Consider the following 21,951-nt stretch of genomic DNA (forward strand, 5'->3'; position numbering starts at 1 on the left):
GTGAGGCCATCCTGTGTGTTGTAGGATATTTAGTAGCACCCTTGACCTCTTCCCAATAATGGCAATCACCCCCCCCCCAGACATGGCCAAATGCTCCCCGTTTGAGAACCACTGCCCTGGCCTCTGGGGCCCACCCCGTAGGGATGTCTGGGCAAGATCTGCCCCAGTTTGAGAACCACTGCCCTGGCTTCTGGGGCCCACCCCGTAGGGATGTCTGGGCAAGATCTGCCCCCGTTTGAGAACCACTGCCCTGGCCTCTGGGGCCCACCCTGTAGGGATGTCTGGGCAAGATCTGCCCCAGTGCCCTGTCTGGCTTCTCCTGCCAACATGCAAACTTTCCACCCTGCATCCCGGCCGCGTGTGCTGCTTGGTGGTAATCAGTGTATCTGCCGTTTCCCCGGGAGGAGGGTGAACATTGTGGGGCCACGTGTTCACAGTCCTAAGAGTGGGGTGGCTGGGCCATAGAGTAAGCACCTGTTTAACTTTCTAAGCAGATTGCTTCCAAAGCAGCTGCACCATTTGCATTCGCTCCACTGTGTTCTGGTTGCCCCTCCTCGTCAGCACATGGTATTGTCAACGTGCACACTTTAGCCATTCTAATGAGCGCATGGCGATGCCTCGGGATTTAATTTATATTTCTCTAATAACTAATGCTGTTCAGCATCTTTCCATGTGCTTATTGGCTGTCTGTATTTTTTCTTTGGTAAGGTGAACGTTCAATTGTGTGGGCCATTTTGGTTGTTCTGTTTGTCTTTGTATTATGGAATTTTTAGGATTTATATGTCTCTGGATTTCAATCCTTTGTCAGATGTGGATTTTGCAAACATTTTTCTCCCAGACTGTGGCTTATCTTTTCTACATCTAAACATTGTCATTTGAGCATAAGCTTTTAGTATCGATGAAGTCTTAACTTATCCACGTATTTATGTGTGTGTGTGTGTGTGTGTGTATGTATGTATATACATATATATGTATGTATGTATGTATTTGGTCCATAGTTTTTATGTTATTTTTTAAAATTTTTTATTCCATTTAATTTTTTATTTTTCTAAAGTGAGAAGCAGGGAGGCAGAGAGACTCCCACATGTGCCTGACTGGGATTCACCCGGCGTGTCCACTAGAGGGCGATGCACTGCCCATCTGGGGCTGTTGATCCACTGCTCAGCAACTGAACTATTTTAGCACATGAGGTGAGGCCATGGAGCCATACTCAGCGCCCGGGCCAACTTACTCTACCTGAGCCATGGCTGCAGAAGGGGAAGAGAGAGAGAAAGAGAAAAGTAAGGGAAAGAGAAGCAGATGGTCACTTCTCCTGTGTGCCCTGACCAGAAATCGAACCCAGGACTTCCACACACTGGGCTAATGCTCTATCCATTGAGCCAACTGGCCAGGACCTTTTATGTGTTATCTAAGAGTCTTTCTGACCAACCCAAAGTCACCAAGATTTTCTTTCCTGCTTTATTCGTGTTAGAGTTCACGTTTAGGTCTAGGATCCATTCTGAGTTGATGTTTGTCTGTGGTGGAGACATCACTTCACACATTGACAAGCAGATGCGTCGGCCCAGTCCCAGAAACTGGGGACGGTGACAGGGTGACAGGGTGGCAGGGTGACCAGGTGACACGTGACGGGGTGATGGGGTGACCGGGTGACGCGTGACGGGGTGATGGGGTGACGGGGTGACCGAGTGACGGGGTGACAGGGTGACGGGGTGACCGAGTGACAGGATGACCGGGTGACGGGGTGACCGGGTGACGGGGTGACGGGGTGATGGGGTGACAGAGTGACCGGGTGACGGGGTGACCGGGTGATGGGTGACCGGGTGACAGGGTGACCGGGTGATGGGTGACTGGGTGACGGGGTGACCGGGTGACGGGCCGGTTCCAGTGGGAGGAAAACCTCACAAAGCCGCATCGCCCTGGTCTCGGGGTCTCGGCAGGCAGCCATCGCCGCAGCCTCGCATCTGAAGGCCGAGGCCGCGACGTGACGAGTGTTTGGACGGTTCTGCCGCACGCGTCCCGTCCCGTGGTGAACTCCCTTCACCGTTCGTTTCAGACAAGGCTCTTCACTCAGGGTTTCTCGTCTCTGTCAGGTTGACGGAGATGCCTCCGTTTCTGGCCCCGTGACGGTGACGGTGGCAGTGGTGGGCACTCCTTCACCCGGGACGGCTGGGTGCCCCTCCGCCACAGTGGGGGACGAGGTGCCAGCTTGTGCTGTAGCTGCACCAGCTCAGGAGGTCTCCATGTGGAGCCTGGTTCACCGGTTCTGCTTTATAACGAGTGACTTCCTTGAAGGCAGCCCTCTCTCCCTGACACACGTCAGGCGCCGGTTAGCCGTGCATCTGGGTCCCAACAGAACTGTTCCGGTCCTCGCCCTTCTCAGGGGTGCAGGGACTGCCCCCACCTCTACCCCCACCCCGAGAGGTTGGGGAGCTTGTCAGTTAGATTTCAGAAATAGAGAGCTCGCCTCCTTTGGGTCCAGGAACCCAACCTCTGCTGTTGTCCTCTCTCTAAACAGCATGGAGTAAGACAGACATTGTCTCTGCTTTTAGCCAGAACTCCTCAGACTAACCTGCAGTATTTAGAGAAGCCAGGGTCATGGGTATTGATTTGAAGATGAAGCCGGTTTGGTTGATGGAAGTGACCTTGAATGAAGCGAACATCTCCGTGGAAAGCCTCAGGGGCCTCCCTCCTGGCTCAGCTTTATTGTTGTTGTTGGGGGGGGGGGTCTATTCAGGTAAGTTCAGCTTCCTTCCCTGCTGCTCAGGGAACACGTGTGTGCCAGGTCTTGCCCTTGGCATCCCCAGGCCTCTACCTGTGTCTGCCGCTGCCAGAGTCACCTTCCCCGCTCAGAGGTCACTGACAGCTGAGAATGAACCGGGTCTGCCCCGCCCCGGCTTGGGCCCACCTGTGACCATCTCAGAGAAAGGGTCACCTTCCTCTTCTTGCTCATGGTCCACCGTGAACGCGGATTTTTTTTTTTTGTATTTTTTTTTCTGAAGTGAGAAGCGGGGAGGCAGAGAGACAGACTCCCACATGCACCCGACCGGGATCCACCCGGCATGCCCACCAGGGGGCGATGCTCTGCCCCTCTGGGGCGTCGCTCTGTTGCCACCAGAGCCATTCTAGCACCTGAGGCAGAGGCCATGGAGCCATCCTCAGCCCCCGGGCCAACTTTGCTCCAATGGAGCCTTGGCTGCAGGAGGGGAAGAGAGAGACAGAGAGGAAGGAGAGGGGGAGGGGTGGAGAAGCAGATGGCCGCTTCTCCTGTGTGCCCTGGCCAGGAATTGAACCCGGGACTTCCACACACCAGGCCAACACTCTACTGCTGAGCCAACTGGCCAGGGCCTGGATGCAGATTATTTTAACTGACCTTGGCGGAGGCAGGCAGGCAGCACAGGAGCCTCTGATCGGAGCCCCTCGGTTTTCCACGGTCATTGCGCCGGTGCAGTCTGAGTGCCGATCACACACGTTGAAAGCAGGAGCTCACGGCCAGCCTGGAAGTCTGCCGTCCCTGCTTCTGTGCCTGGGGCTGGGGGCAGACGAGGGTGCAGGGCTGGGGCACGGGAAACTCAGGTCGAGCCAGCTTTCGTGTGGACGAGCTCTGAAAGCGAGGAGTCGTTCAGAAATCACACGCGGGCTGTGGTTGTCTCCCCCGCTGACAGGTGTGTGGCAAGTTCAGTGGGAGCTGGGCCACCTGGGCCTGGGTCAGAGGAGAGGGAGGTCAGGCTGCTGTTGGGTGTCTGCAGGGTGGCCCCAGGGAGCAGACACAGCCTGGGTGGTCCCCCAGGCAGGGTGACAGGTTCAGCTAAACATGAGGAGGGGCTCTGAGCAGTGGTGAGCTCCTCATCGCACGAGGTATGCAAGCGACCAGGCCGCTTGGCTGGGGTGCCGCGATTGTAGTGACGTATGGATGGGACATCACCCTGCACAGATGAGAAACACAGGTCAGTCTCCCCACTAAGCGTTCTTCTCACCGTGGACGGACACATACTATTGGGTCCCATTTTAAAGGTGGGATGCCCAAGGCTTGAGTGACGGGCAACTTGCCAAAGCCGCCTAGCCGGAATGGGGCAGAGCCCTCCGGACCCTGCGGTTCTATGGACTCTTTCTACGTAGAGGCAAGGGACTGTCTAGAAATATGTCACCTGTTTGTAGGGTCCCGCAGATTCCTCCACAAGAGCCCTGTGTTACCTGCGACTGCGCCACACCTGGGGAACGCGGCGAGAAATTGCCGGACGTTATTTGAAAACGCCTTTCTTAACGTCCTTAATCTCAGACGTACAGAGCATGACGGTGGTGATGTGCCTCCTCGGGCCCTGTCCCCTGTCCAGTGTGAGTCTGTGGCTACATTCTGCCTCCCTGCTGCCGGAGCCTGGCTGGGGACAGGCTGGGGGAGATGCAGGACATCTTAGATCCCAGGCCCGGAGTATTTCTCAGTAGTGGCCACTTCAGAAGGGACACGAATACCGAGAGTGCCCGGGAAAAGGTTTCTGCAGACGTCACACAAGCTGCCCGAGGCCGCCTGGTCATGGCTGTCCATGTGTCAGAAAGCCCAGCTAAGAGCCCACCAGGCCACGGTCCCCGTGTCCAATGATGTAGTCCGCGCCAGCCTGCGACCTGGGCTCCGCTCTAAGGAAACGCGCTCACCACGTGGTGGGTGTCACCCGAGCCCCGCTGTGTTGGGGCCGTGCAGAAATAGTGAGCTCTAGGGCGGGCTTTGCTGTTGGCCTGGTTCTGTGGAAACCAGCAGCTGAAGTGACCGAGGGTTCTCGACAGTTTCTCTGAGGTTTCCTGTCACGTTGGAGTTGCATTTGCGAGGGAGCGAGCTCCCAGTCCCTGGATGCTTGGGCTGCTGTCAGGGCTGCGGGGTGGGGGGTGGGGGCGAGGAGGAAGCTGGGGTGGGGGAGTTCTGCATTCAGAAAGGTTGGAAATTTTCCAAAGTGAGGGAGTTCTGTGGCTGGACAGGGTCCTGGCCAGGAGCACCCAGCGGTCCTGGAGGCCCGGGAGGGGACACCAGCCTCGCTTCCTTTCTCCCCTGCGATGACTGTGAGGACAGCAGCTTAGCCTGTGGCAGGCACGCCGCTGACAGCTCTCGGCTCTTCCTAACAAAGCCAGGACAGCCGGGCCCGTCGCAGGCTGACTGCACGAAGCAGGGGAACGAGCTGTTCTCACTGTGTTTATTTAGTGCTCCCTGTCTCTGCGGCATCCACGTAGGTGACATCTGCCTGTCATTTATGGAAATGATGTGAGTTTCCTGCTCAAGTGAAATAAGTGGGTTGATTTATTATTTTTTTATTTTTTGAGAGAGAGGGACAGACTAGGACAGACAGGAAGGGAGAGAGATGAGAAGCGTCAACTCATAGTTGTGGCACCTTAGTTGTTCACTGATTGCTTTATCATATGTGCCTTGGCCTGGGGGCTCCAGGTGAACCAGTGACCCTTTGCTTAAGCCAGTGACCTTTGGGCTCAAGCCAGCAACCATGGGGTCATGTCTATGATCCCACACTCAAGCCAGCAACCCAGCGCTCAAGCCAGGAACCTCAGGGTTTCTAACCTGGGTCCTCTGTATCCGAGGCTGATGCTTTATCCACTGTGCCACCGCCTGGTCAGGCTAAGTGGGTTGATTTAAACAAAAACACTTACTAAATGTACCCTGCTGATGGACAGGTCTGGTTCAGATGGTCTGGGAGGCCCCTGGATGACCCGATGCTGGGTTTCTCAAGCTCTTTGGCTGCCCGACACGGATAATGATTTCTGGCTCTGTTGGGATGGGATGGGCACTTTGACCAGCGAGCCCAGCTGTGGCCTAGAGGTAGACAAGAGCTGGGGAATAACCCGGGGAGCAGGCTGTGCCCAAGGCCGGCAGCAAGTGACACCAAAGGGGAGACAGACTGCAGGACCATCCAGAGTGGGGGAGTGGTGCTGACCCGGGGGGGGGGCAAGGAAGGAAGAAGGGGTGGACTGGGGTGGGCCAGTGGGCCGGCCTCAGGGTCTGTGGCTCCTGCCGGCCCAAGGCTCCCTGCCAGGGCCCACAAGACACTTAGAGACCCACAAAAATGTTTTAATTTCCTCTGAGTTCAGAAGAAGGAAAATGAACGTTTAGGTTAAGGAAATGTTTTGCTATGTAACACGAATACAATCTTCTGTCTGCCCATGCCACCGTAAAAGGTGCTTGTTCACGTTTTTATGGAGGAAGTGGCCCATGACGGGCCAGATGCCTCGAGCCCCCGGCGGTCATCCTGCTCCCCAGATGGCTACGAGGATGGATTCCAGACACGGGGACAGAAATTCATTGTCATTCTCTCTTGCTTTCTGGGGAAGATGAATGAAGTCTTCGCAGAGCTCCGATGGGCCCCGTGAGGCTTCTTCCCAAGCTGGTGTCGGACCACCGGCTCCCCTGCTTTCCTGACAGTCTGGGGACTGACCTCGGGGGTGGCCGGCGTGTCGGGACTCTGTGAGGCCCAGGGACGTCGTCGTTCGGGGGGGCTGTGCTGTGACCCAGATTTCCCTCTTTCTACACCTGCCTTCTCTGTTCCCCCCGGCTCCTCTGTGCTGGTGTGACAGTGTCGTTTCCAAAGAGAAATTCTTGGACGAAATGAGCATAACGTTTTGTGGCCCAGGTGCTGGCAGGGAGATGGGGGGAGGGCCCTGCAGCCTGGGGAGGAGGTTTCTGTTTTAAAAACAGGATCAGCCGTCCCCACTCCCCTCCAGGAGGTCCCCGGGCACTTGGTGACAACATCACAGCTTATCCAATCACCTTTATGCCTGTAAATAGGTCCGAAAAGGTCAGCGGAAACACGAGAGCCTCACTGTGAATAGCAAGGGCAGGGGAAATAGAGGGAGGGAGAGAGAACCTGGTAACTTCATTAATAATCGTACTTGCCGTGACTGTTAAAAAGGAGAGAATCTGTGTCCAAATTTCCCCTCTATAAGGACACCCGTCATCGGATTATGTCTCCCCTCATGATCTCATGTTAATTTCCCTATTTTTAAACAAGGTCCCAGGTACCAGGGGTTAGGACTTCCACGTCTTTTCGGGGAACACAGTTCCGCCCATGGCAGGAATGGGCATAGGTGGTCTTTCCCGTGGGAAGGCAGAGAGGAGAATGGCCCGGCGGAAGGCAGGAGCTTGCCGCGGTGACGGGAAGCAGAGCTGGGCTCTCCCAGGGGCGTGGAGTGTCAGGCAGGGGACATTACCTCCAGCAGGAGCTGTGTGGCCGCTCCTCCATTCCTCCCCAGAGCCACTTTCTGTCCACCCTGCCTGGGGCTGGAGACAGAGCCGAACCCCGCAGCCCTGCCTCCAGGGACCCTGCGCTCTGAGGGGACTGGACCCGAGAAAGCTGACCAGTGCCACCGAGGAGGGAGACCGGGTCCTTGCTCCCTGGGGCCACGCCGCGGAGCGACAGAAACTGGTGGTGTGAACAACAGAGGTCTGCCCTGTCCCATCTGGAGGCAGGAGCCCGAGATCAGGTGCTCAGCAGGACAGTCCCTTGAAGGCCGAGGGTGACAGTCCCCCGCCTGTCCCAGCTTCTGGGGGTGGCTGGCCTTTCTGCAGGCCTGTAGACGCGTCCTCGGTGTTGGCTGAGGCCATCGCATGGCCTCTGGGCATCACCTCTCCTGTGCTCAGGGTGAGGTCATCCCAGATCACTCATCACGTCCTCCCAGGTCCTTTTCCCAAATAACATCACATTCATGGGTTCCTGGGGGACTTACTGGGGGGGCACATTGAATCCACTACACCCAGGGTCTGTGGGGGACTCAGAGGGGTCGCCAACCTTGACTGCAGGTGTGGAAGGTTCCAGAAATCTTCCTGGACAGATGTGCCCTGGGAGGAGTGCAGCGTGCCTGGGTGGGGGGACATGGCTGGGGGGTGCTGAGGGCGTTATAGGAATAACGAGCGGAGGGCAGGGCAGAGCAGAGAGAGCAAGGCGCAGGTTAGAGCCTGCAGATGCGAGGGGGCGGAGTCAAGGTGAGCGGCGGGCTGTCCGTCAGGCCTGGTTGGAGCATCGTGTCCGTGTGTCCGCGCGCGCATGCGTGTGTATGCTTATTGCTCGCTCATTCATTCCCAGCCCTGCCCCGCGCTGCTGCACGTGTGCGGGTGGGGCCCCGCCACGCTCCTGAAGCATGCAAGAGTCAGTCGGTGCGTGCAGTGGCTCGGGGTGGGGGTGGGGCGAGCCCATGAATCATTCTTAATGTAGCCTCTTGGTTGCGCGTGGGCTCTCGGAGGACCGGTGACATACGGTCACGCCGCGCTCTGAAATTGGAATGGTAAAACATCCTGCGAGACGCTGGCCGGAAGGTTTGACGGGACCTTGCCCGGCCACAGTGAGCTCGTGGGTGGGCCGGAGGGGAGGGGTGCTGTACCCGCTGGTCCCCGGCAGCCCCGCCAGCAGACTGGCTTTCGGGGGACAACTGAGGCTGAGGAAAGCCATTGGCTTGAGTGCCCAGTGCTGGACCAGTAAAGGTGTTGGGGGGCTGGCCGCTGGGGCCCGTGAGCTGCCCTCTGGGCCCACACTGGCGGGCTAACCAGGAATGCACCACGTGTCTCCCGGAGGCCTGGGGCTGGTCCCGGAGTCCCACTGCTGAGCTTGAGGCCTGACCTGTCACGCCTGAGCCACAGTTACCTCCCTCTGTGTGCCTTGAAGTCCTCACCTGTAGAATGGGGTCCCAGGGACCAGGGCTATTGGGAGGATTAAATGAGGTGATGTCAGTAAGCGTTTAGTGCAGAGCCCAGGGCAGACCAAGTCAGTATTATGTTAATAAGCAGTATGACGAGGAGAAGATTTTCATGGCTCACGCAGGCAGGTGACCATGTCCCCCCTGCCACCTCCTGTGGATTCTGTGGACTCAGAACTTGGTCTCAAAGCCCCACCGGCCCCACCGGCCCCACCGGGACGGCCAGGCTAGCTGTGTGACAGACATGGAGTTTTGAGAACACAGGCAAAAATCCTATCAGGAGTCACAGAATGCCCCCACCTCCTGGGACCCCTCTTTGGGGACACGACACCTCACTGGCCTCCCAGGGAAAGGGTAATGGCTACTAGTGTTAGTGGTCAGGGTGTCAAGGCTGTAACTCATGAGATTTGTCCTTTTTCTTGCTCCCTAAGTACTCTCTTACTCCTTATATCCTGGCCCGTTTCTGCCCCCCATGTGCCGAGGACACCTGGGTGGGCGTATCCTGAGGTCATGGAGGTATGGGGGGAGGCGGGAGGGAGGCCGATGGGAGGCTCGCAATGTCTCCACCCTCTTTTTTTTTTGTACCTGGTTGCGATGTCTCTTAAGACTCTCTCTTTTTTTTATTTTATTGTAACATCTTATTTTAAAAGAAGTTCCAGAAATAGTGCATCCTTCACCCAGCTTCCTTTTACATAACCATGGGGTGCTGTCGGAACCCGAAACTGAGGGCAGACCCCTTTTGTGGAGAGAGCACTCCGTTTGGGTCACACTGGCCTGCAGACCCACTGCCCAGCTGCCTTGTGAGGTGGCCGTTCTTCATGTGTGTTCTGTCCCTCCTCTGTGGAGGAGAGGTATGAGCGACTACCCCCCCCCCCCCCGCAGACCCTGACCAGAAACGCTCCTCTCCTCCCCACAAGCCGCTTGCACGGTCCTGGGGTGGCCTCCTCGTCCTGGCAAAGCTGCTGGATGGAGGAGCCGCCTCCTGTGTTTACAGAGAGCCGCAGAAGCCTCCCCTCCCCAGACCCTCCCAGAACCCCCCTCCCTGCTCCTGGGGGCTGCCCCCCCCCCCGTCTTTGCTAAGAGCAGCGGGAGGCAGCAGGAGGCTGCACAGTCGCCACCAGCGTGACGGAGCCAGCCAGCTCCAACTGGGGACTGGTTGGGTGGCCCCCAACATCCGTTCCTGGAGCTAAGCTGGATGAGGGCACGGCTTTGTGAGGGTCCTATCTGGGGCCCGGGGGACCCAGTTATTGAGGAGGGAGGGGGCAGTCATTTGTCAGGCCCCGCTGGGCGTCAGGCAGAGTGTCACACGCTCCGCACAGCACACCCGGTCACACACGTCATCATTCCGGCCGCGCGGGGACATGTGGCCGTTACCCGCCAGTGTTGCAGTTGAAGAGGGACACCACACAGAAGCGAGGGTCAACGCTTGGGCCGTCCCCAAGGCTGAGCACCTTCCCCTCAGCACTGGGGACAGTGCGTCCCAGGTTTTCAAGTCCTTTGATGTTGACTCTCTGGTTCTCTCTTCCAGGGGGGCTAGGATGGATGGAATAGAGGCTTGGTTCCCATTTTCCAGATGAGCAAACCGAGACTCAAGGGAACAGAGCGTTCTGCCCCGCAGGGGGCCACGACCAGGGGTCGGGCAGACGAAACGCGCCAAGATAGGAGCCGCCATGCGGCCCCACCTGCTCAGATCCTCGCCTGACGGTCTTGTCGTTTTGGGAATGGGACGTGAGATGCCATGGCTGGATCAGGACCCAGCAGGGAACCGCTGGGTGACAGTTTGGAACAGAGAGGTCCCTTTGTGGGTGGGTGCATCCCGGTCTCTCTGTAAGGTGGTGTGTAGGAGCCCCGAGTGTGGGGGTGCCCACAGACGGCGAAGCACACGCCTGTACCTTGGGGGTGCTCTTCTGGGCACCTGGCGGCGGGTGTGTGGGGCGATGTCAGCATCCATGGGCCCTGGGGACAGTGGGTGGCTCTGGGTGCTGCGCAGAGGACCCTCGTGCCTGTCCTGCTGGGAGAGTCGACTGTTGGTTGAATGCATCTTCAGTCACCATAACACATCCGACTCTCTGCCTTCTCTATGACCTGCCCTTTGGTTCCACTTGTTCCTGCACCCCAGCCCCCCCTCCCCCAGCCCCCATGTACAGCCGTGTGCTCTTAGGGCCCCTATTACAGCTCTCCGTTCCTCAGTCTATTCATCTGTATGATGGGGACAGTGGGTGCATGCACAGCGTGGCGTGCGGGGTGTGTCAGGGTCTGCTGTTGTCACTGTCGTCCTTGACGGTTTGGGTGAGAGACCCCTGAGTCCCCTCTACCCTCAGCATTAGTGACGGTGACTGGGTGGCCCGTGTTTTCCTCTGATGCTCTGATTGCTCAGAAGGACTCCTGAGGGCTGTGGGCTCAGGCCGCCGGGGGTAGGGGACCCTGGTGGCTGCACCCTAGTCACGTCAGAGTGCCCAATACCCCCATATCACGCCAGCCACTGAACAGTAGCTCCTGGGGTCCTTCACTTCTAAAGATGTTAACAGAGGACCCCAGAAGGGCATGTCATGCTTTTTATTTATTATTTAAGTGAGAGGAGGGGAGATGGAGAGACAGACTCCCGCAAGTGCCCTAACCAGGATCCAACCGGCAACCCCCATCTGGGGCCGATGCTCTGCCTATCTGGGGCCATGCTCACAAGCGAGCTATTTTTAGTGCCTGAGCAGAGGCTCCATGGAGCCATCCTCAGCACCCAGGGCTGATGTGCTTGAACCAATTGAGCCGTGGTTGTGGGAGGAGGAGGAGAGAGAGAGAAGGAGAGAGAGAGAGAAACAGAAGGAGGAGGGGAAGGGGTGGAGAGGACATTGAACCCAGAGGAAGAAGGGTTCTTGAAGACGTCCTAGAGGGAGTGCCCATTACACTGGGGTCTGAAAGTGGAGAAGGAATTAAGCAAGGCATTAGTGTGGGGGTTGGAGACGAGGGTCCCAAGGTGAGGCACAGCTTGTGCAAAGGCCTGCAGTGGCTGGAGCTCAGAAGGAAGGGGGGATGGGCACAGTGGGAGTGGGAGGCGGGGAACTGGCCCTGCTCAGTGATTGTCCAGCAGCAGAATTATTCCACACGGGAGGTACTAGTGCTGTGTTGAGGGATGAGCTCCCCAACCCTGGAGGCGTGCAAGCCGAGAGAGCCCTGCTGGCCGGGCTTGAGAAGGATGTTGTTGGGTCGGGGATGGCGCTCTGGACAGACTTTGAGGTTCCTTCTAGCTGTCCCACTCTGGTTCTTCGAAATCCCCTCTGGGAAACAGCAGAACTATAAAATAGAAATCACTAGGTTAAGAAGACGCTGTCTCCTGCCTGCCTCCCTCTTCAGAGGATGCCGGCTTCACTCAGCGGCCAGGGAGCCTGGCGGGAGAGAGCCGCTTTGTTCCCCAGCACAGAGGGCCTGGCGGGGCGCCTGCGCGGCCTGAGCCGCGGGGATTTTAATCATTGCCATCGCCGCCTCTGCATGGCGTGCTGTCCCCCGCTCCGCTGTGTCCCTCCTCACATCTTCCCTGCTCTAATCACCAGCAAAACAAAGACCGGCCAGACCGCGTCCGCCGCAGCCCTGCCGAGAGCACAGGGAGGCTCTGCACCCGTGATTGTAGCTGAGCGAGGCGAGGGCCTGTGCGATGACCCCGAATTAACCAGGCGAACGGCCTTGCTGGGAACCAGGGGGTGCTCCAACTTTATCTCCCGGGGTTCCTATGGCAACAGGGGGTGTTAGGGGTGGCTCACAGGCACTGTGAGGGAAAGCAGTTTTTTCTGTTTTGTTTTGACAGAGACAGAGAGAGAGAGAGGGACAGACAGGGACAGACAGACAGGAAGGGAGAGAGATGAGAAGCGTCAGTTCTTCCTTGCGGCACCTTAGTTGTTCATTGATTGCTTTCTCAAGGGGGCTACAGCAGACCGAGTGACCTCTTGCTCAAGCCAGCAACCATAGGATTGCGTCTATGAGCCCACGCTCAAGCCAGCAACCTTGGGGTCTTGAATCTGGGTTCTCTGGGTCCCAGTCCAACATCCACTGCGCCACTGCCTGGTCAGGCAGGAAAGGGATTTGATGTGCAGGGAAATGCAGTGTTTGGGGAAGTCATGGGGGAGAAGGGCTCTTTCCACCCCCACCCCAGGTGGACCCTCAGTTCCCTGTTGCTCATGCATTTGCTCTGAAGAACTTTGGGGTGCCCTCAACACGTGTGTTTTCATTTTTATAAACAGCTGAGTTTGCACAGGTGTGCAGTGAGAACAGCTTTGTTAGGTAGGGCCGAGCGTGTGTGTGTGTGTGTGTGTGTGATGAATTGTTTTAACAACAGTAGAAAGCACGTGTGCATGGTGACGTGTGGACCATCTGCAGCTGTCCAGGCTGTGCTGCCTTGCCCTGCCCACCCACTGTCCTTGGCTCTGCCCCCCGCCACCCACAAGGTGCCAGTCGGTGGGCAGGGTGCTGCCTTCTGAGGCCGGGCCAGTTGCGTTCCATACGCAGCCTGGGGCCCCTGCCTCGGCTGGCCCTTTGACCAAGCTGCAGCTTGTCCCGGGCTGTCCCACCAAGTGGCAGCTCCTGGGTGGACCTCGTAGGGCTGAGATGTCCCAGAGTCATTCTGAAGAACAGGAACCCTGTGTCTGAGCCCCCTCACCTCACCCCGGGAATGCCTGCTGATAAAGGCCAGGGCAGCTGAGACCCCAGAGACCCCAAATCCTGGGAGGTTTGGGAGGACGTGCCATTATATCCCTCTCTGAGAACCTCGAACTCCACTGATTGCTGCCTTTTTTCTTTGTGCTGCCTCCACAGGTGATCTTGATCCTGACGAAGTATTACCACGCAGACACGGGGAAGGTGCTGGAAAGTTCTCTGTGGCGGTAAGTCCGCCCGGGGGGCGGGCCTTGGTCCTGTGCGTCTCCCTCCGCATGGGTGTGAGCAGGCGGGTGGGCGGGCAGCCTGGCGACTTTTCCTTTGGCTAAAAAATGCGCACGGAAGAAGTGGAAAGCAAACCCCGAGTCTCGTCTCTGAGTACGCACAGTGCTGGAGGACAGTCCCCCAACCGTCCAGAGAGCTGCGTTGCTTTCTTCGCTGTCTTTTCTGTCCCCCCTCCCCTCCCCTCCCCCGGAGGGAGGAGGAAGCGGGATCGCATTGTGAATTCAGGTCAGCGCAGAATTTCCTTGGCTGGCGCTCTGAACTTTGGGCGCAGCTCCTGGAGTCCAGCGACCCACTGCGCCCACGGCCCCATTGTCCGGCCCGCGTCCTTTCTCCCGGGATCCGCTGAAGGGCTCAGTAAATAAAATACCCCGCGACGACGAGGTGGGGGGAATCTCTTTACTTGTGAAATGTGAATTTGGTCCAAGAACGTTTGGCAGCCCTTTGAAGTTTTTGAATGAGGTAGACAGGGAGGAGGAGGTTGGGGGAAATCATTTCAGTGATGTTTGTTCTCAATATTTACATCTGCTCACCCCCGAGGGTGCGAGGTCCCGTCTGCGTCCTGGGCTGTGGCTCCTGGGATTGATTCATTCTGGCAACGACGCTGTGTTCTCCGTGGACCGCTTGCCACTCTCACGGTCTCACTGAACCATTCTGGTTTCTGAGCTGTACTTCTCTAGAAATAATTCATCCATGTTCCTATCTGAAATCCATTGAGAAAACACCAGACACCCGCTGGTCAGGACTTTTGGTTTGTTTGGGGCCACCACGAGGGGACTGATTTTGAGCTTTGGCTTGGCGTTTAGTGAAGAAGGGCTTGGTGATTGGTTGGTTCTTGTTCAGGGATTGTCATGATGGGAAGTTGTTAAAATGGCACCTTGAGCTGGGCCCTTCCCTTGCTGAGTGTATGAGGAGCCGTGTTGCCTTGGGGCCGGCTAGCGTGGTCGCCTGTGATGCCCATGAGGTCGGGGACTGAGTCACCCGTGCTGCACTGAGTTTTCTTGCCCCTGTCCCCAAGCGCCTGCCCCAGCCAGCTCCTCAGCAGGGACGGGCCTCCCAAACTGACCAGCCTGCTTGTCCGATTCCTTCCAGCCTCGGGGTGACTGAGTCAGCCACCCCCCTTGGTCCTGAACAGAGGACAGGCGGTTCCCTCAGGCCTCCCGGTTACTTTATGTCCTGGTTGATTTACACCGTGTGCCTTGAAGTGGCTCATCCGCCAAGGAGAGGTGGGAGGGATGCTTTCAGACAGACGGCCCCCGCAGTGTGGGGGAGGCAGTTCGTTGTTCCTGATGGGAGTGTAACATGGTGTGAGCATTACGGTTCCTGAGACGTCTCCTCAGCGGCTGTTTGAGGGTTTGCATTCCAGGCTTGGTTTCAGGCAGGGGGAGAGTCCTGGGAAGGGCCGGCCCCCCTCTTGCTAGGTGGATGGTCTGAGGATGGGTCCCCCTTGGCTACAGAGTGGATAGAGACACTTTGAGTCTTGTCTGTACCCCACCCCACCAGGCGGGATCCCTGGGCTCCCCCATTGCCCCAGCCCCGCGTGTTCAGGGGCCTGGGGGCTGAGGTCTGCAGTAGCTCAGGTCAGCCGTGCAGGAGGCCGGGGCCCCTGCCGCATCTCAGTGCGGCCATAGACAGGAAATGAGATAATCTTAAAGGCTGTCTGAGTAGCGAACGGTCCTTTCTGGTGTAACCTCTGCTCACAGGGACAGAGTTGCTGGGTGTGGCTAGAACTTGCTGTGGGTCCTCGTTTGGGGCTGGGGTTGGAGGTCACTGGGACTGGACGGACCTGGGCCAGCCTTATGGCCTAGGGACCTGGACTCCTTGTTTACAGGCTTCAGACTTAGAATCCTTCAGAGGCACTTTGGAGGAGCCTAACCCTAACCCTAACCCTGACCCTGGCTGACCCTGGAGGTGCGGGTGTGTGTGTGTGTGTGGGGGGGGGCTCCTCTTCCTGACAGCCTCAGTCTCCTTACCCTCAGATGGGGCTAACGCCTCCCGGAGGGGGAGGTCACCAGGGCCCGAAGGAGATAGCACGTGCTACGCCCCTAGAACTGTGTACCGTCTAAATTTAGTTTCTCTCCAGAGCCAGTCAGCGGAGTCTAATTTCCCGTGTTCCTGTCTCATCCCTGCCTCTACACGGGCGACGCTTCCTCTCCTTTATTAAAAATGCATGCAAATGCGTTCGTCACTCTGAGAAGATCCACCCTTGCCCTGCCCGCGGGGCCCAGGGGCTCTCTTTGTTTATCTTCTCTCCTGGACGCTGCCGCCCCCGCCCGCACGGTCAGACGGCGCAGAGGTCCCGTCCTTCTCCCTAGAACACGGGGGACGCGTCCCCAGCGCCTCCGGGTTTGCCTCTTGTCGGCATCACCATTTTTCTTTTCTTTTCTTTTCTTTTATGGCCGTATACCAGCCCCTTGAGTTGATTCATTCTAATGCTCAGCCATGATGCCGCCATAAAAAATTTAGGCATGTCGTTTTCCTTCTCATCTCGTTCCCTGGGACGCATGCCGGGGAGTTCCATTTCCGCGGAGCGTGTGCGCGGATGGATTTACGGCGGGGCCTGTCTCGGGGTCTCGTTCTTTTCCAGGAGGGATGCGAGCCTGCCCCCCATGGGGCGGCGCCCTGCCTCCGGCTGCAGGAGTCTGACCACCGTACCCTTGTTGATCTAAGGTCCCCGACGGACTGTGGGGGTTTTTTCTTGTATTTTCTCTTGTAATTATTATGTGCTCATCTCCTCTCGATTTGGGGGCTTGTGTGAGTCTTGTAGCAAAACTGTCTTTGGTCTCTTGTCGGGATGCCACCTGCCCCTGTGGGTGGAGGCTGACGGTGCCCGTGCCCAGAGGACACGCGCGTTAAATGAATGGGGTTATTAAAGACACACTTACTGAGTGTGCTGTAAGTCTCCCAAGAATTCAACTGGGTAATCAAGATAAATACATTTTTAATGACAGGTATGATATTTACATTCAGGGAACGGCTCTCTGAAGTCTAAGCTGAATGCATTTTTTATTGTCCTGCCGGTCATGGGAGGCATGTCAGCCTTGGCTTTTCTCTGGGCAGGCTTCCGTGACCCGAGGGTCTGCCCCTTTCTCCTGGGTGTCGGGGGTTGTTCTCCGCCCACACTCTGGGCCCTTCTGAGTCAGAGCAAGAGGGGATGGGAGAGAGAGTGACCCTCCCCCACGGCTTGTTGGCACCAGCGGTTGGAAGTGCCAGAGCTGTTCCTCCAATCACATGTCCCCTCTGCAGTCTCCCGGGACCAGTGGTGACTGGAAAAGAACTTCCTCCCTCTGCTGCCTGTCCAGTCTGTGTGAGTGTCCTGGGGTCATCGGAGCGCATGACTGCGGGAGTTTCTCACAGTCCTGGGGCCACAAGCCCAGAATCAAGGTGCTGGCAGGGCGCTCCCTCTGCAGGCTCAGGGGCAGGACCTCCTCCAGCTCCACGGGCTGGGCTGGGGGCGTTCCTCATGGCCTCAGTCTCCTGCCCATAGCCTCCTCCTTTGTGTGTTCCTTATAGGGACACTTAACATCAGATTTAGGGCTTACCTGAGTAATCCAGGATGATCTCGTCTCGGGATCTCTTAACCTAATTAATTATATCTGCAGAGATCTTGTTTTCCAAATCAGGCCTCAGGCACCGTCTGTGGGGGTCAGGACTGGGTCAGATCTCTTTGTCCTCACCATTCAGCTCACCACACAGCTGAGTGGTGATACCCCCTGGGTCTGATTTCCTAAACGGCTCTCGTACCTGTCCCCATCTCTCCGTCCCCTCAGCCATGCTCCCTTTCCATCCCTTTGTCCCCAGTGGGATCCCAGCCTACCCCGGATCTCACCGCCCTGCTGTCCCTGGCTCCTGTCCGAGCCTCTCCCCAGGGACTTGGGATGCACAGGATGCCGCCTTGTCCTGCTTAGTCCTCCAGAGGAGGTGCCGATGGTGAACACCTGTAACCCCAACCCTCTCTGCCCCAGCCCCGGGTGGGGGATGCAGCAGGCAGAGCCAGAGGCTACTGCAACAAGTGAGGAAGGTCGTGGATGCTTTTGGTATCTAAGGAGTCCAGGTGCAATTTGTACCTGTTCCACGATAGAGCTGTGACAGTTTCACGATAAGTTAAATAGCGTCTAGAATGCAGAAATTGAGAACAGAATGGTCTGTACATCGTCCTCCATGTTCCCGCAAAACCCCCCCTCCCCCGCATGTCGCTAGGTTCCTCCTGGGCTCAGGGCTCTCGGCTCTCTCTGCCAGGTGTAGGGACAGATGGGGTGATCGATAGGCAATCAGGGGGTTCCTGGGATGAACGGGTCCCCCCTGTGATGGGTGGAGAGGGAGACGAGGGCCTCCGTCTGGCCCCACACACGCCTCCCGTCCCCAGAGTTGGTTCACATCCTGTCTCCCACATTGCCCAGCCCGCCTTGCGAGAAGCCTTTGAGACGCTGTTCTTCTAATTGTGTTTCTGTTTAAGTCCTGTCTGTGCCGTGTGCTTTACACGCAAGCAAAGGGTAAGATTCTGCACACCCCTCAGGAACCAGTTTTGTCCCCGAAGGCGACATTGTCCCCGTTGAACGTCAATCCCCCTAGTACACCAGACAAGCGTCTCTGACTTCCTGGTGTGTGGGCATCGCCAGGGGGTTGTCATAGTTTTGGATTCTGAATCCTAGGGCAGGGGCGGGCCTGACACTCTGTGTCTTTAAGTTCCGGGCGATGCTGGTGCCGCTGTCCCGCTGTCTGCTGAGTGTGAGCTGCAGGGTCCCGAGGCTTTGGGGTCCCCCGGGAGCCTCAGTGATGTCTGATGTCTGCGTCACGCCCAGGGGCTGGCACTGGCTCGGTCTGGGTTACAGCAGGGCAGGGTTTCAAGAGCTCCCCGGGGGTATCTCCAGAGCTGGACCCCCAAATGGACAGTGAGGCCCAGGTGCCTCGTAAATGCTCTTAAGAAGGTGAATGCAAGCCGTCAAGGTCTGAGCAAGGTGCAGACAGCGGCGCCCTCAGCAGGAGGTACGTAAGAGGCACTTAGTTAGCTCTTGCAACGCTTGCCGCTGCCGTCGAGGCCCTGCGGGGGAAGATGCGGACTCGGTGTGGGGACCCCCTGGGTGGAAACAGCCACAGGAAGGCAGATCAGGAGCCCCGCTTGTCAGAGGGCCCTTGCCTGCAGCGTGGACAGGCTCTCACGTGGCACTGTGCTGCTGGGCCAGGGACCACCGGGGGCTGGACTGGTTTGGAGTGAGGCTCAGCGGCCCGCAGTGGGTGCCCGGGGCACTTGGAATGACATCCAAGCCACATTCCTGCACAGACTCCACACCCCCTGCTTCTGCCCCCCCACCCCAGCTCCTCCCACTCTCCCCCCTTACACCTCAGCCTTTAGCCACAGCGGCCTGCTGGCTGAAACGTGATCGTGCCCCGCTTGGTCCGTGGGCGGGCCTGTGCCTGCTGAGGCGGCCTGGTCCTCAGGGAGTGGCCCCTGTGGACGTTCAGTCTCTGTTCTCCAGAGGGGCCCGCCCACCGCTCAGTGAAACATAGCCGTGGGCGCTCTTGACCACAGCTCTCCTGAGTGTGGGAGTTCTTACGCATGGGGCGTCCCCCGCCCCAGAGTGCATGCTCATTGCGGATGGAGACCCCTCAGGTCCGTCTTGATGAATGTAAGGACGCCCAAAACCTGCACGGACCTGGAACACAAGGGGTGCATGTTGGGCATTGGACGGATGGACGGATGGACAGACAGATGGATGGCAGTGTGGTTCTTGGGAAACACTGCTGGGACCCAGAAGACCTCCTATATCTATGAGGCCAGCCTAGGGGTTGGTGTGGGGGCCTGGAAGCACGAGGTTGGCTCTGATGCTTTCGGACAGTGCGGGAGGGGTGCGGGAGCATCCTGAGCCCGAGAGAAAGGTGACCGTGGCCTGCCTTCCCATGGTACAGCCCCGGGGGCTGTCTGTGACCTTGCACGGAGCAGGTGTCAAGGGGCAGCCCCAGCCCCACAGCACCGCGGACACTGTGCCTGCGTCGCCTCTGAACGTAGGTGGTACAGGTGGTATGAGAGCCGTGTTCCACCCGCGTGTGTGACCTTGGGTGGGACCTTCAGTCAGGGGCAACCTCAGGAGCCCTGGAGGTGGGCGTGGGGCTCTGGCTTTCTCTGCGTGAGGTGGTGGAGCCCCGTCCCTTGTTTGGGCAGGGAGGTGGCGGCCCTCTTCCTTCTTCCTCTGCTTTAATCACTATGTCTCTGACGGGTACAGAGAGAGCAGAGTGTTGTGGAACACGTGCCCCGGGGCCCGCGTATCAGAGACCACAGCGCTCACTGATAACCGAAGCACCTTCTCTCTTCCCGGCCTCCCTTGTAGCTGTTTTGGGGTCCTGTGATCAGTCTGGGCCTGTGGATGGTGACTGGAGATAATACGGAGGGAAGGCCGGGCTTCAGTGGTCCCAACAGCAGAACCTGGTCTAGCCCAGTGGCGTTCCCTGGCTGTATGGATGCTAATTCAGGGGTCCCCAGACTTTTTACACAGGGGGCCAGTTCACTGTCCCTCAGACAGTTGGAAGGCCGGACTATAAAAAATAACTATGAACAAGTCCCTATGCACACTGCACATATCTTATCTTAAAGTAAAAAAACAAAACAGGAACAAATACAATATTTAAAATAAAGAACAAGTAAATTTAAATCAACAAACTGACCACCAGTATTTCAATGGGAACTATGGGCCTGCTTTTGGCTAATGAGATGGTCAATGTCCGGTTCCATATTTGTCACTGGTAGCCGTACCAAGAGATATGATGCGCTTCCAGAGCCGTGAGGCATCTGTCCCGCGTCACCGGAAGTAGTGCTGTACCTGAGCGCCGCTGCGCTTTGCATCCACATCCTGTGCTCCTCTCACTGACCACCAATGAAAGAGGTGCCCCTTCCGGAAGTGCGGCGGGGGCGGATAAATGGCCTCAGGGGGCCGCATGCGGCCCCCGGGCTGTAGTTTGGGGACCCTTGTGCTAATTTCTTTCTCTCTGGGAGCTCCATCTCTTACAGAATACACTGTTACAAATTCTGATCAGGCCCAACTCCCTCCTCCCTCCCGCCCCCTACCGCTGCATGGGGGCCATTGCCTACCCAGAAGTCACCCTTGAAATGAACACAAATATACCTACGTGTTAAATGCACATGTGTGTGTCTCTCCGCAATCAGTATGTTCTGCTGTTGAGCGTGTTTCAGAAATTGATATAAACGGCATCACGCTGTCTTTTGAAACTGCATTTATCCTGCCAGCGTGGCCGCAGTGATTTATCCGTGCGGCTCGCGGGGGCTGGTTGATTTAGCCCTCCTCCTGCTGGGGGAGCCTGTGGGGCCTCCCCCGGGGCTTGGGGCTCTGTGAGCGTCAGGCCTGCCTCCAGCTCCTCTCGTCTCTCCCTGTCGCCAGTCTCTGCGCAGTGAGCTCCCTGCTCCACCCAGGTCTTGGGATGGTCAGGCTTCAACTGTCTGCACTCAGGTGGGCGTGGAGAGTGCGGTTCAGCGATGTTTTATTTTGCGTGTTTCGATTATGCTCCTGAGACTGAACATGCTTTCCTTTGTTTATGGGCTCTTCGGGTCTCTTTCTCTGGGACTGACCTGTCCTGCCTTGGCCCGTCTGCCTCTGTTAGGTCGCTTCATTGGTTCTCAAAGCCTGCTTCTCCTTTGCAGGGAGCCTAAGTTCTACCCGGGGTCCTTGCTGTTTTTTTCTTTTAAGGTTTTATTTACTGATTTTACAGAAAGAGGAGAGGGGGTGAGCGAGGAGTTTCAACTCGTAGCTTCACTTGACTTGTTCATCAATTGCTTGTTGTATGTGCCTTGAGCGGGCAGGCCCAGGGTTTTGAACCGGCGACCTCAGCATTCCAGGTTGACGCTTTTTCCACTGCGCCACCACAGGCCAGGCTCCGGGACCCTTTAATTTAGAGATATGTACCTGGAGCTGCAACCATGTGCTATTCATTTCCTCCCAGTACCTAAGGGTATTCCCTTTTGAGAATATATTTTTATACCATTTTAAAAATGTCTCAAAGTGCAATTCTTAGTTCTGTAGGACGGTGTATTAGTCAGTTATTGTGAAAATCATGCTGTGTAACAAGCCACGCTCAAACTCGGTGGCCTGCACTGAGCGCTGATTCTCCTATCTCTGGGTTGGCTGTGGTGTGGTTGCTCTAGACTGGGCAAGGCTGCAGGCTAGTGGGTGTGGCTCTGCCCCATCTGTGTTCGTTCTGGGTACCAAGCCCGACAGGCAGAGGCCACCAGGACGTGTTCTCACACAGACACGGGAGCTCAAGAGCCGTGCCCAGACACACCAGCACCGTTAAGGGCTCTGCTCTAAGGGGATGTGCTAGAATGCCATTGGCCAAAGCAAGTCA

General features: G+C 57.3%; 1 protein-coding gene across 2 annotated transcripts in view; it reads left to right on the forward strand.

The window, feature by feature from the left end:
• SORCS2 (sortilin related VPS10 domain containing receptor 2) overlaps window positions 1-21,951 on the forward strand; it is a 368,252-nt gene that overhangs the window by 138,540 nt on the left and 207,761 nt on the right. For both annotated transcript variants that reach the window (XM_066233323.1, XM_066233322.1), the window contains exon 2: window positions 13,477-13,544. In XM_066233323.1, coding sequence (XP_066089420.1) covers window positions 13,477-13,544 — 68 coding nt within the window. The remainder of the gene's footprint in view (window positions 1-13,476; window positions 13,545-21,951) is intronic.

Source organism: Saccopteryx bilineata, chromosome 5 (genome assembly GCF_036850765.1).
Source record: "Saccopteryx bilineata isolate mSacBil1 chromosome 5, mSacBil1_pri_phased_curated, whole genome shotgun sequence".
NCBI lineage: Eukaryota > Metazoa > Chordata > Mammalia > Chiroptera > Emballonuridae > Saccopteryx > Saccopteryx bilineata.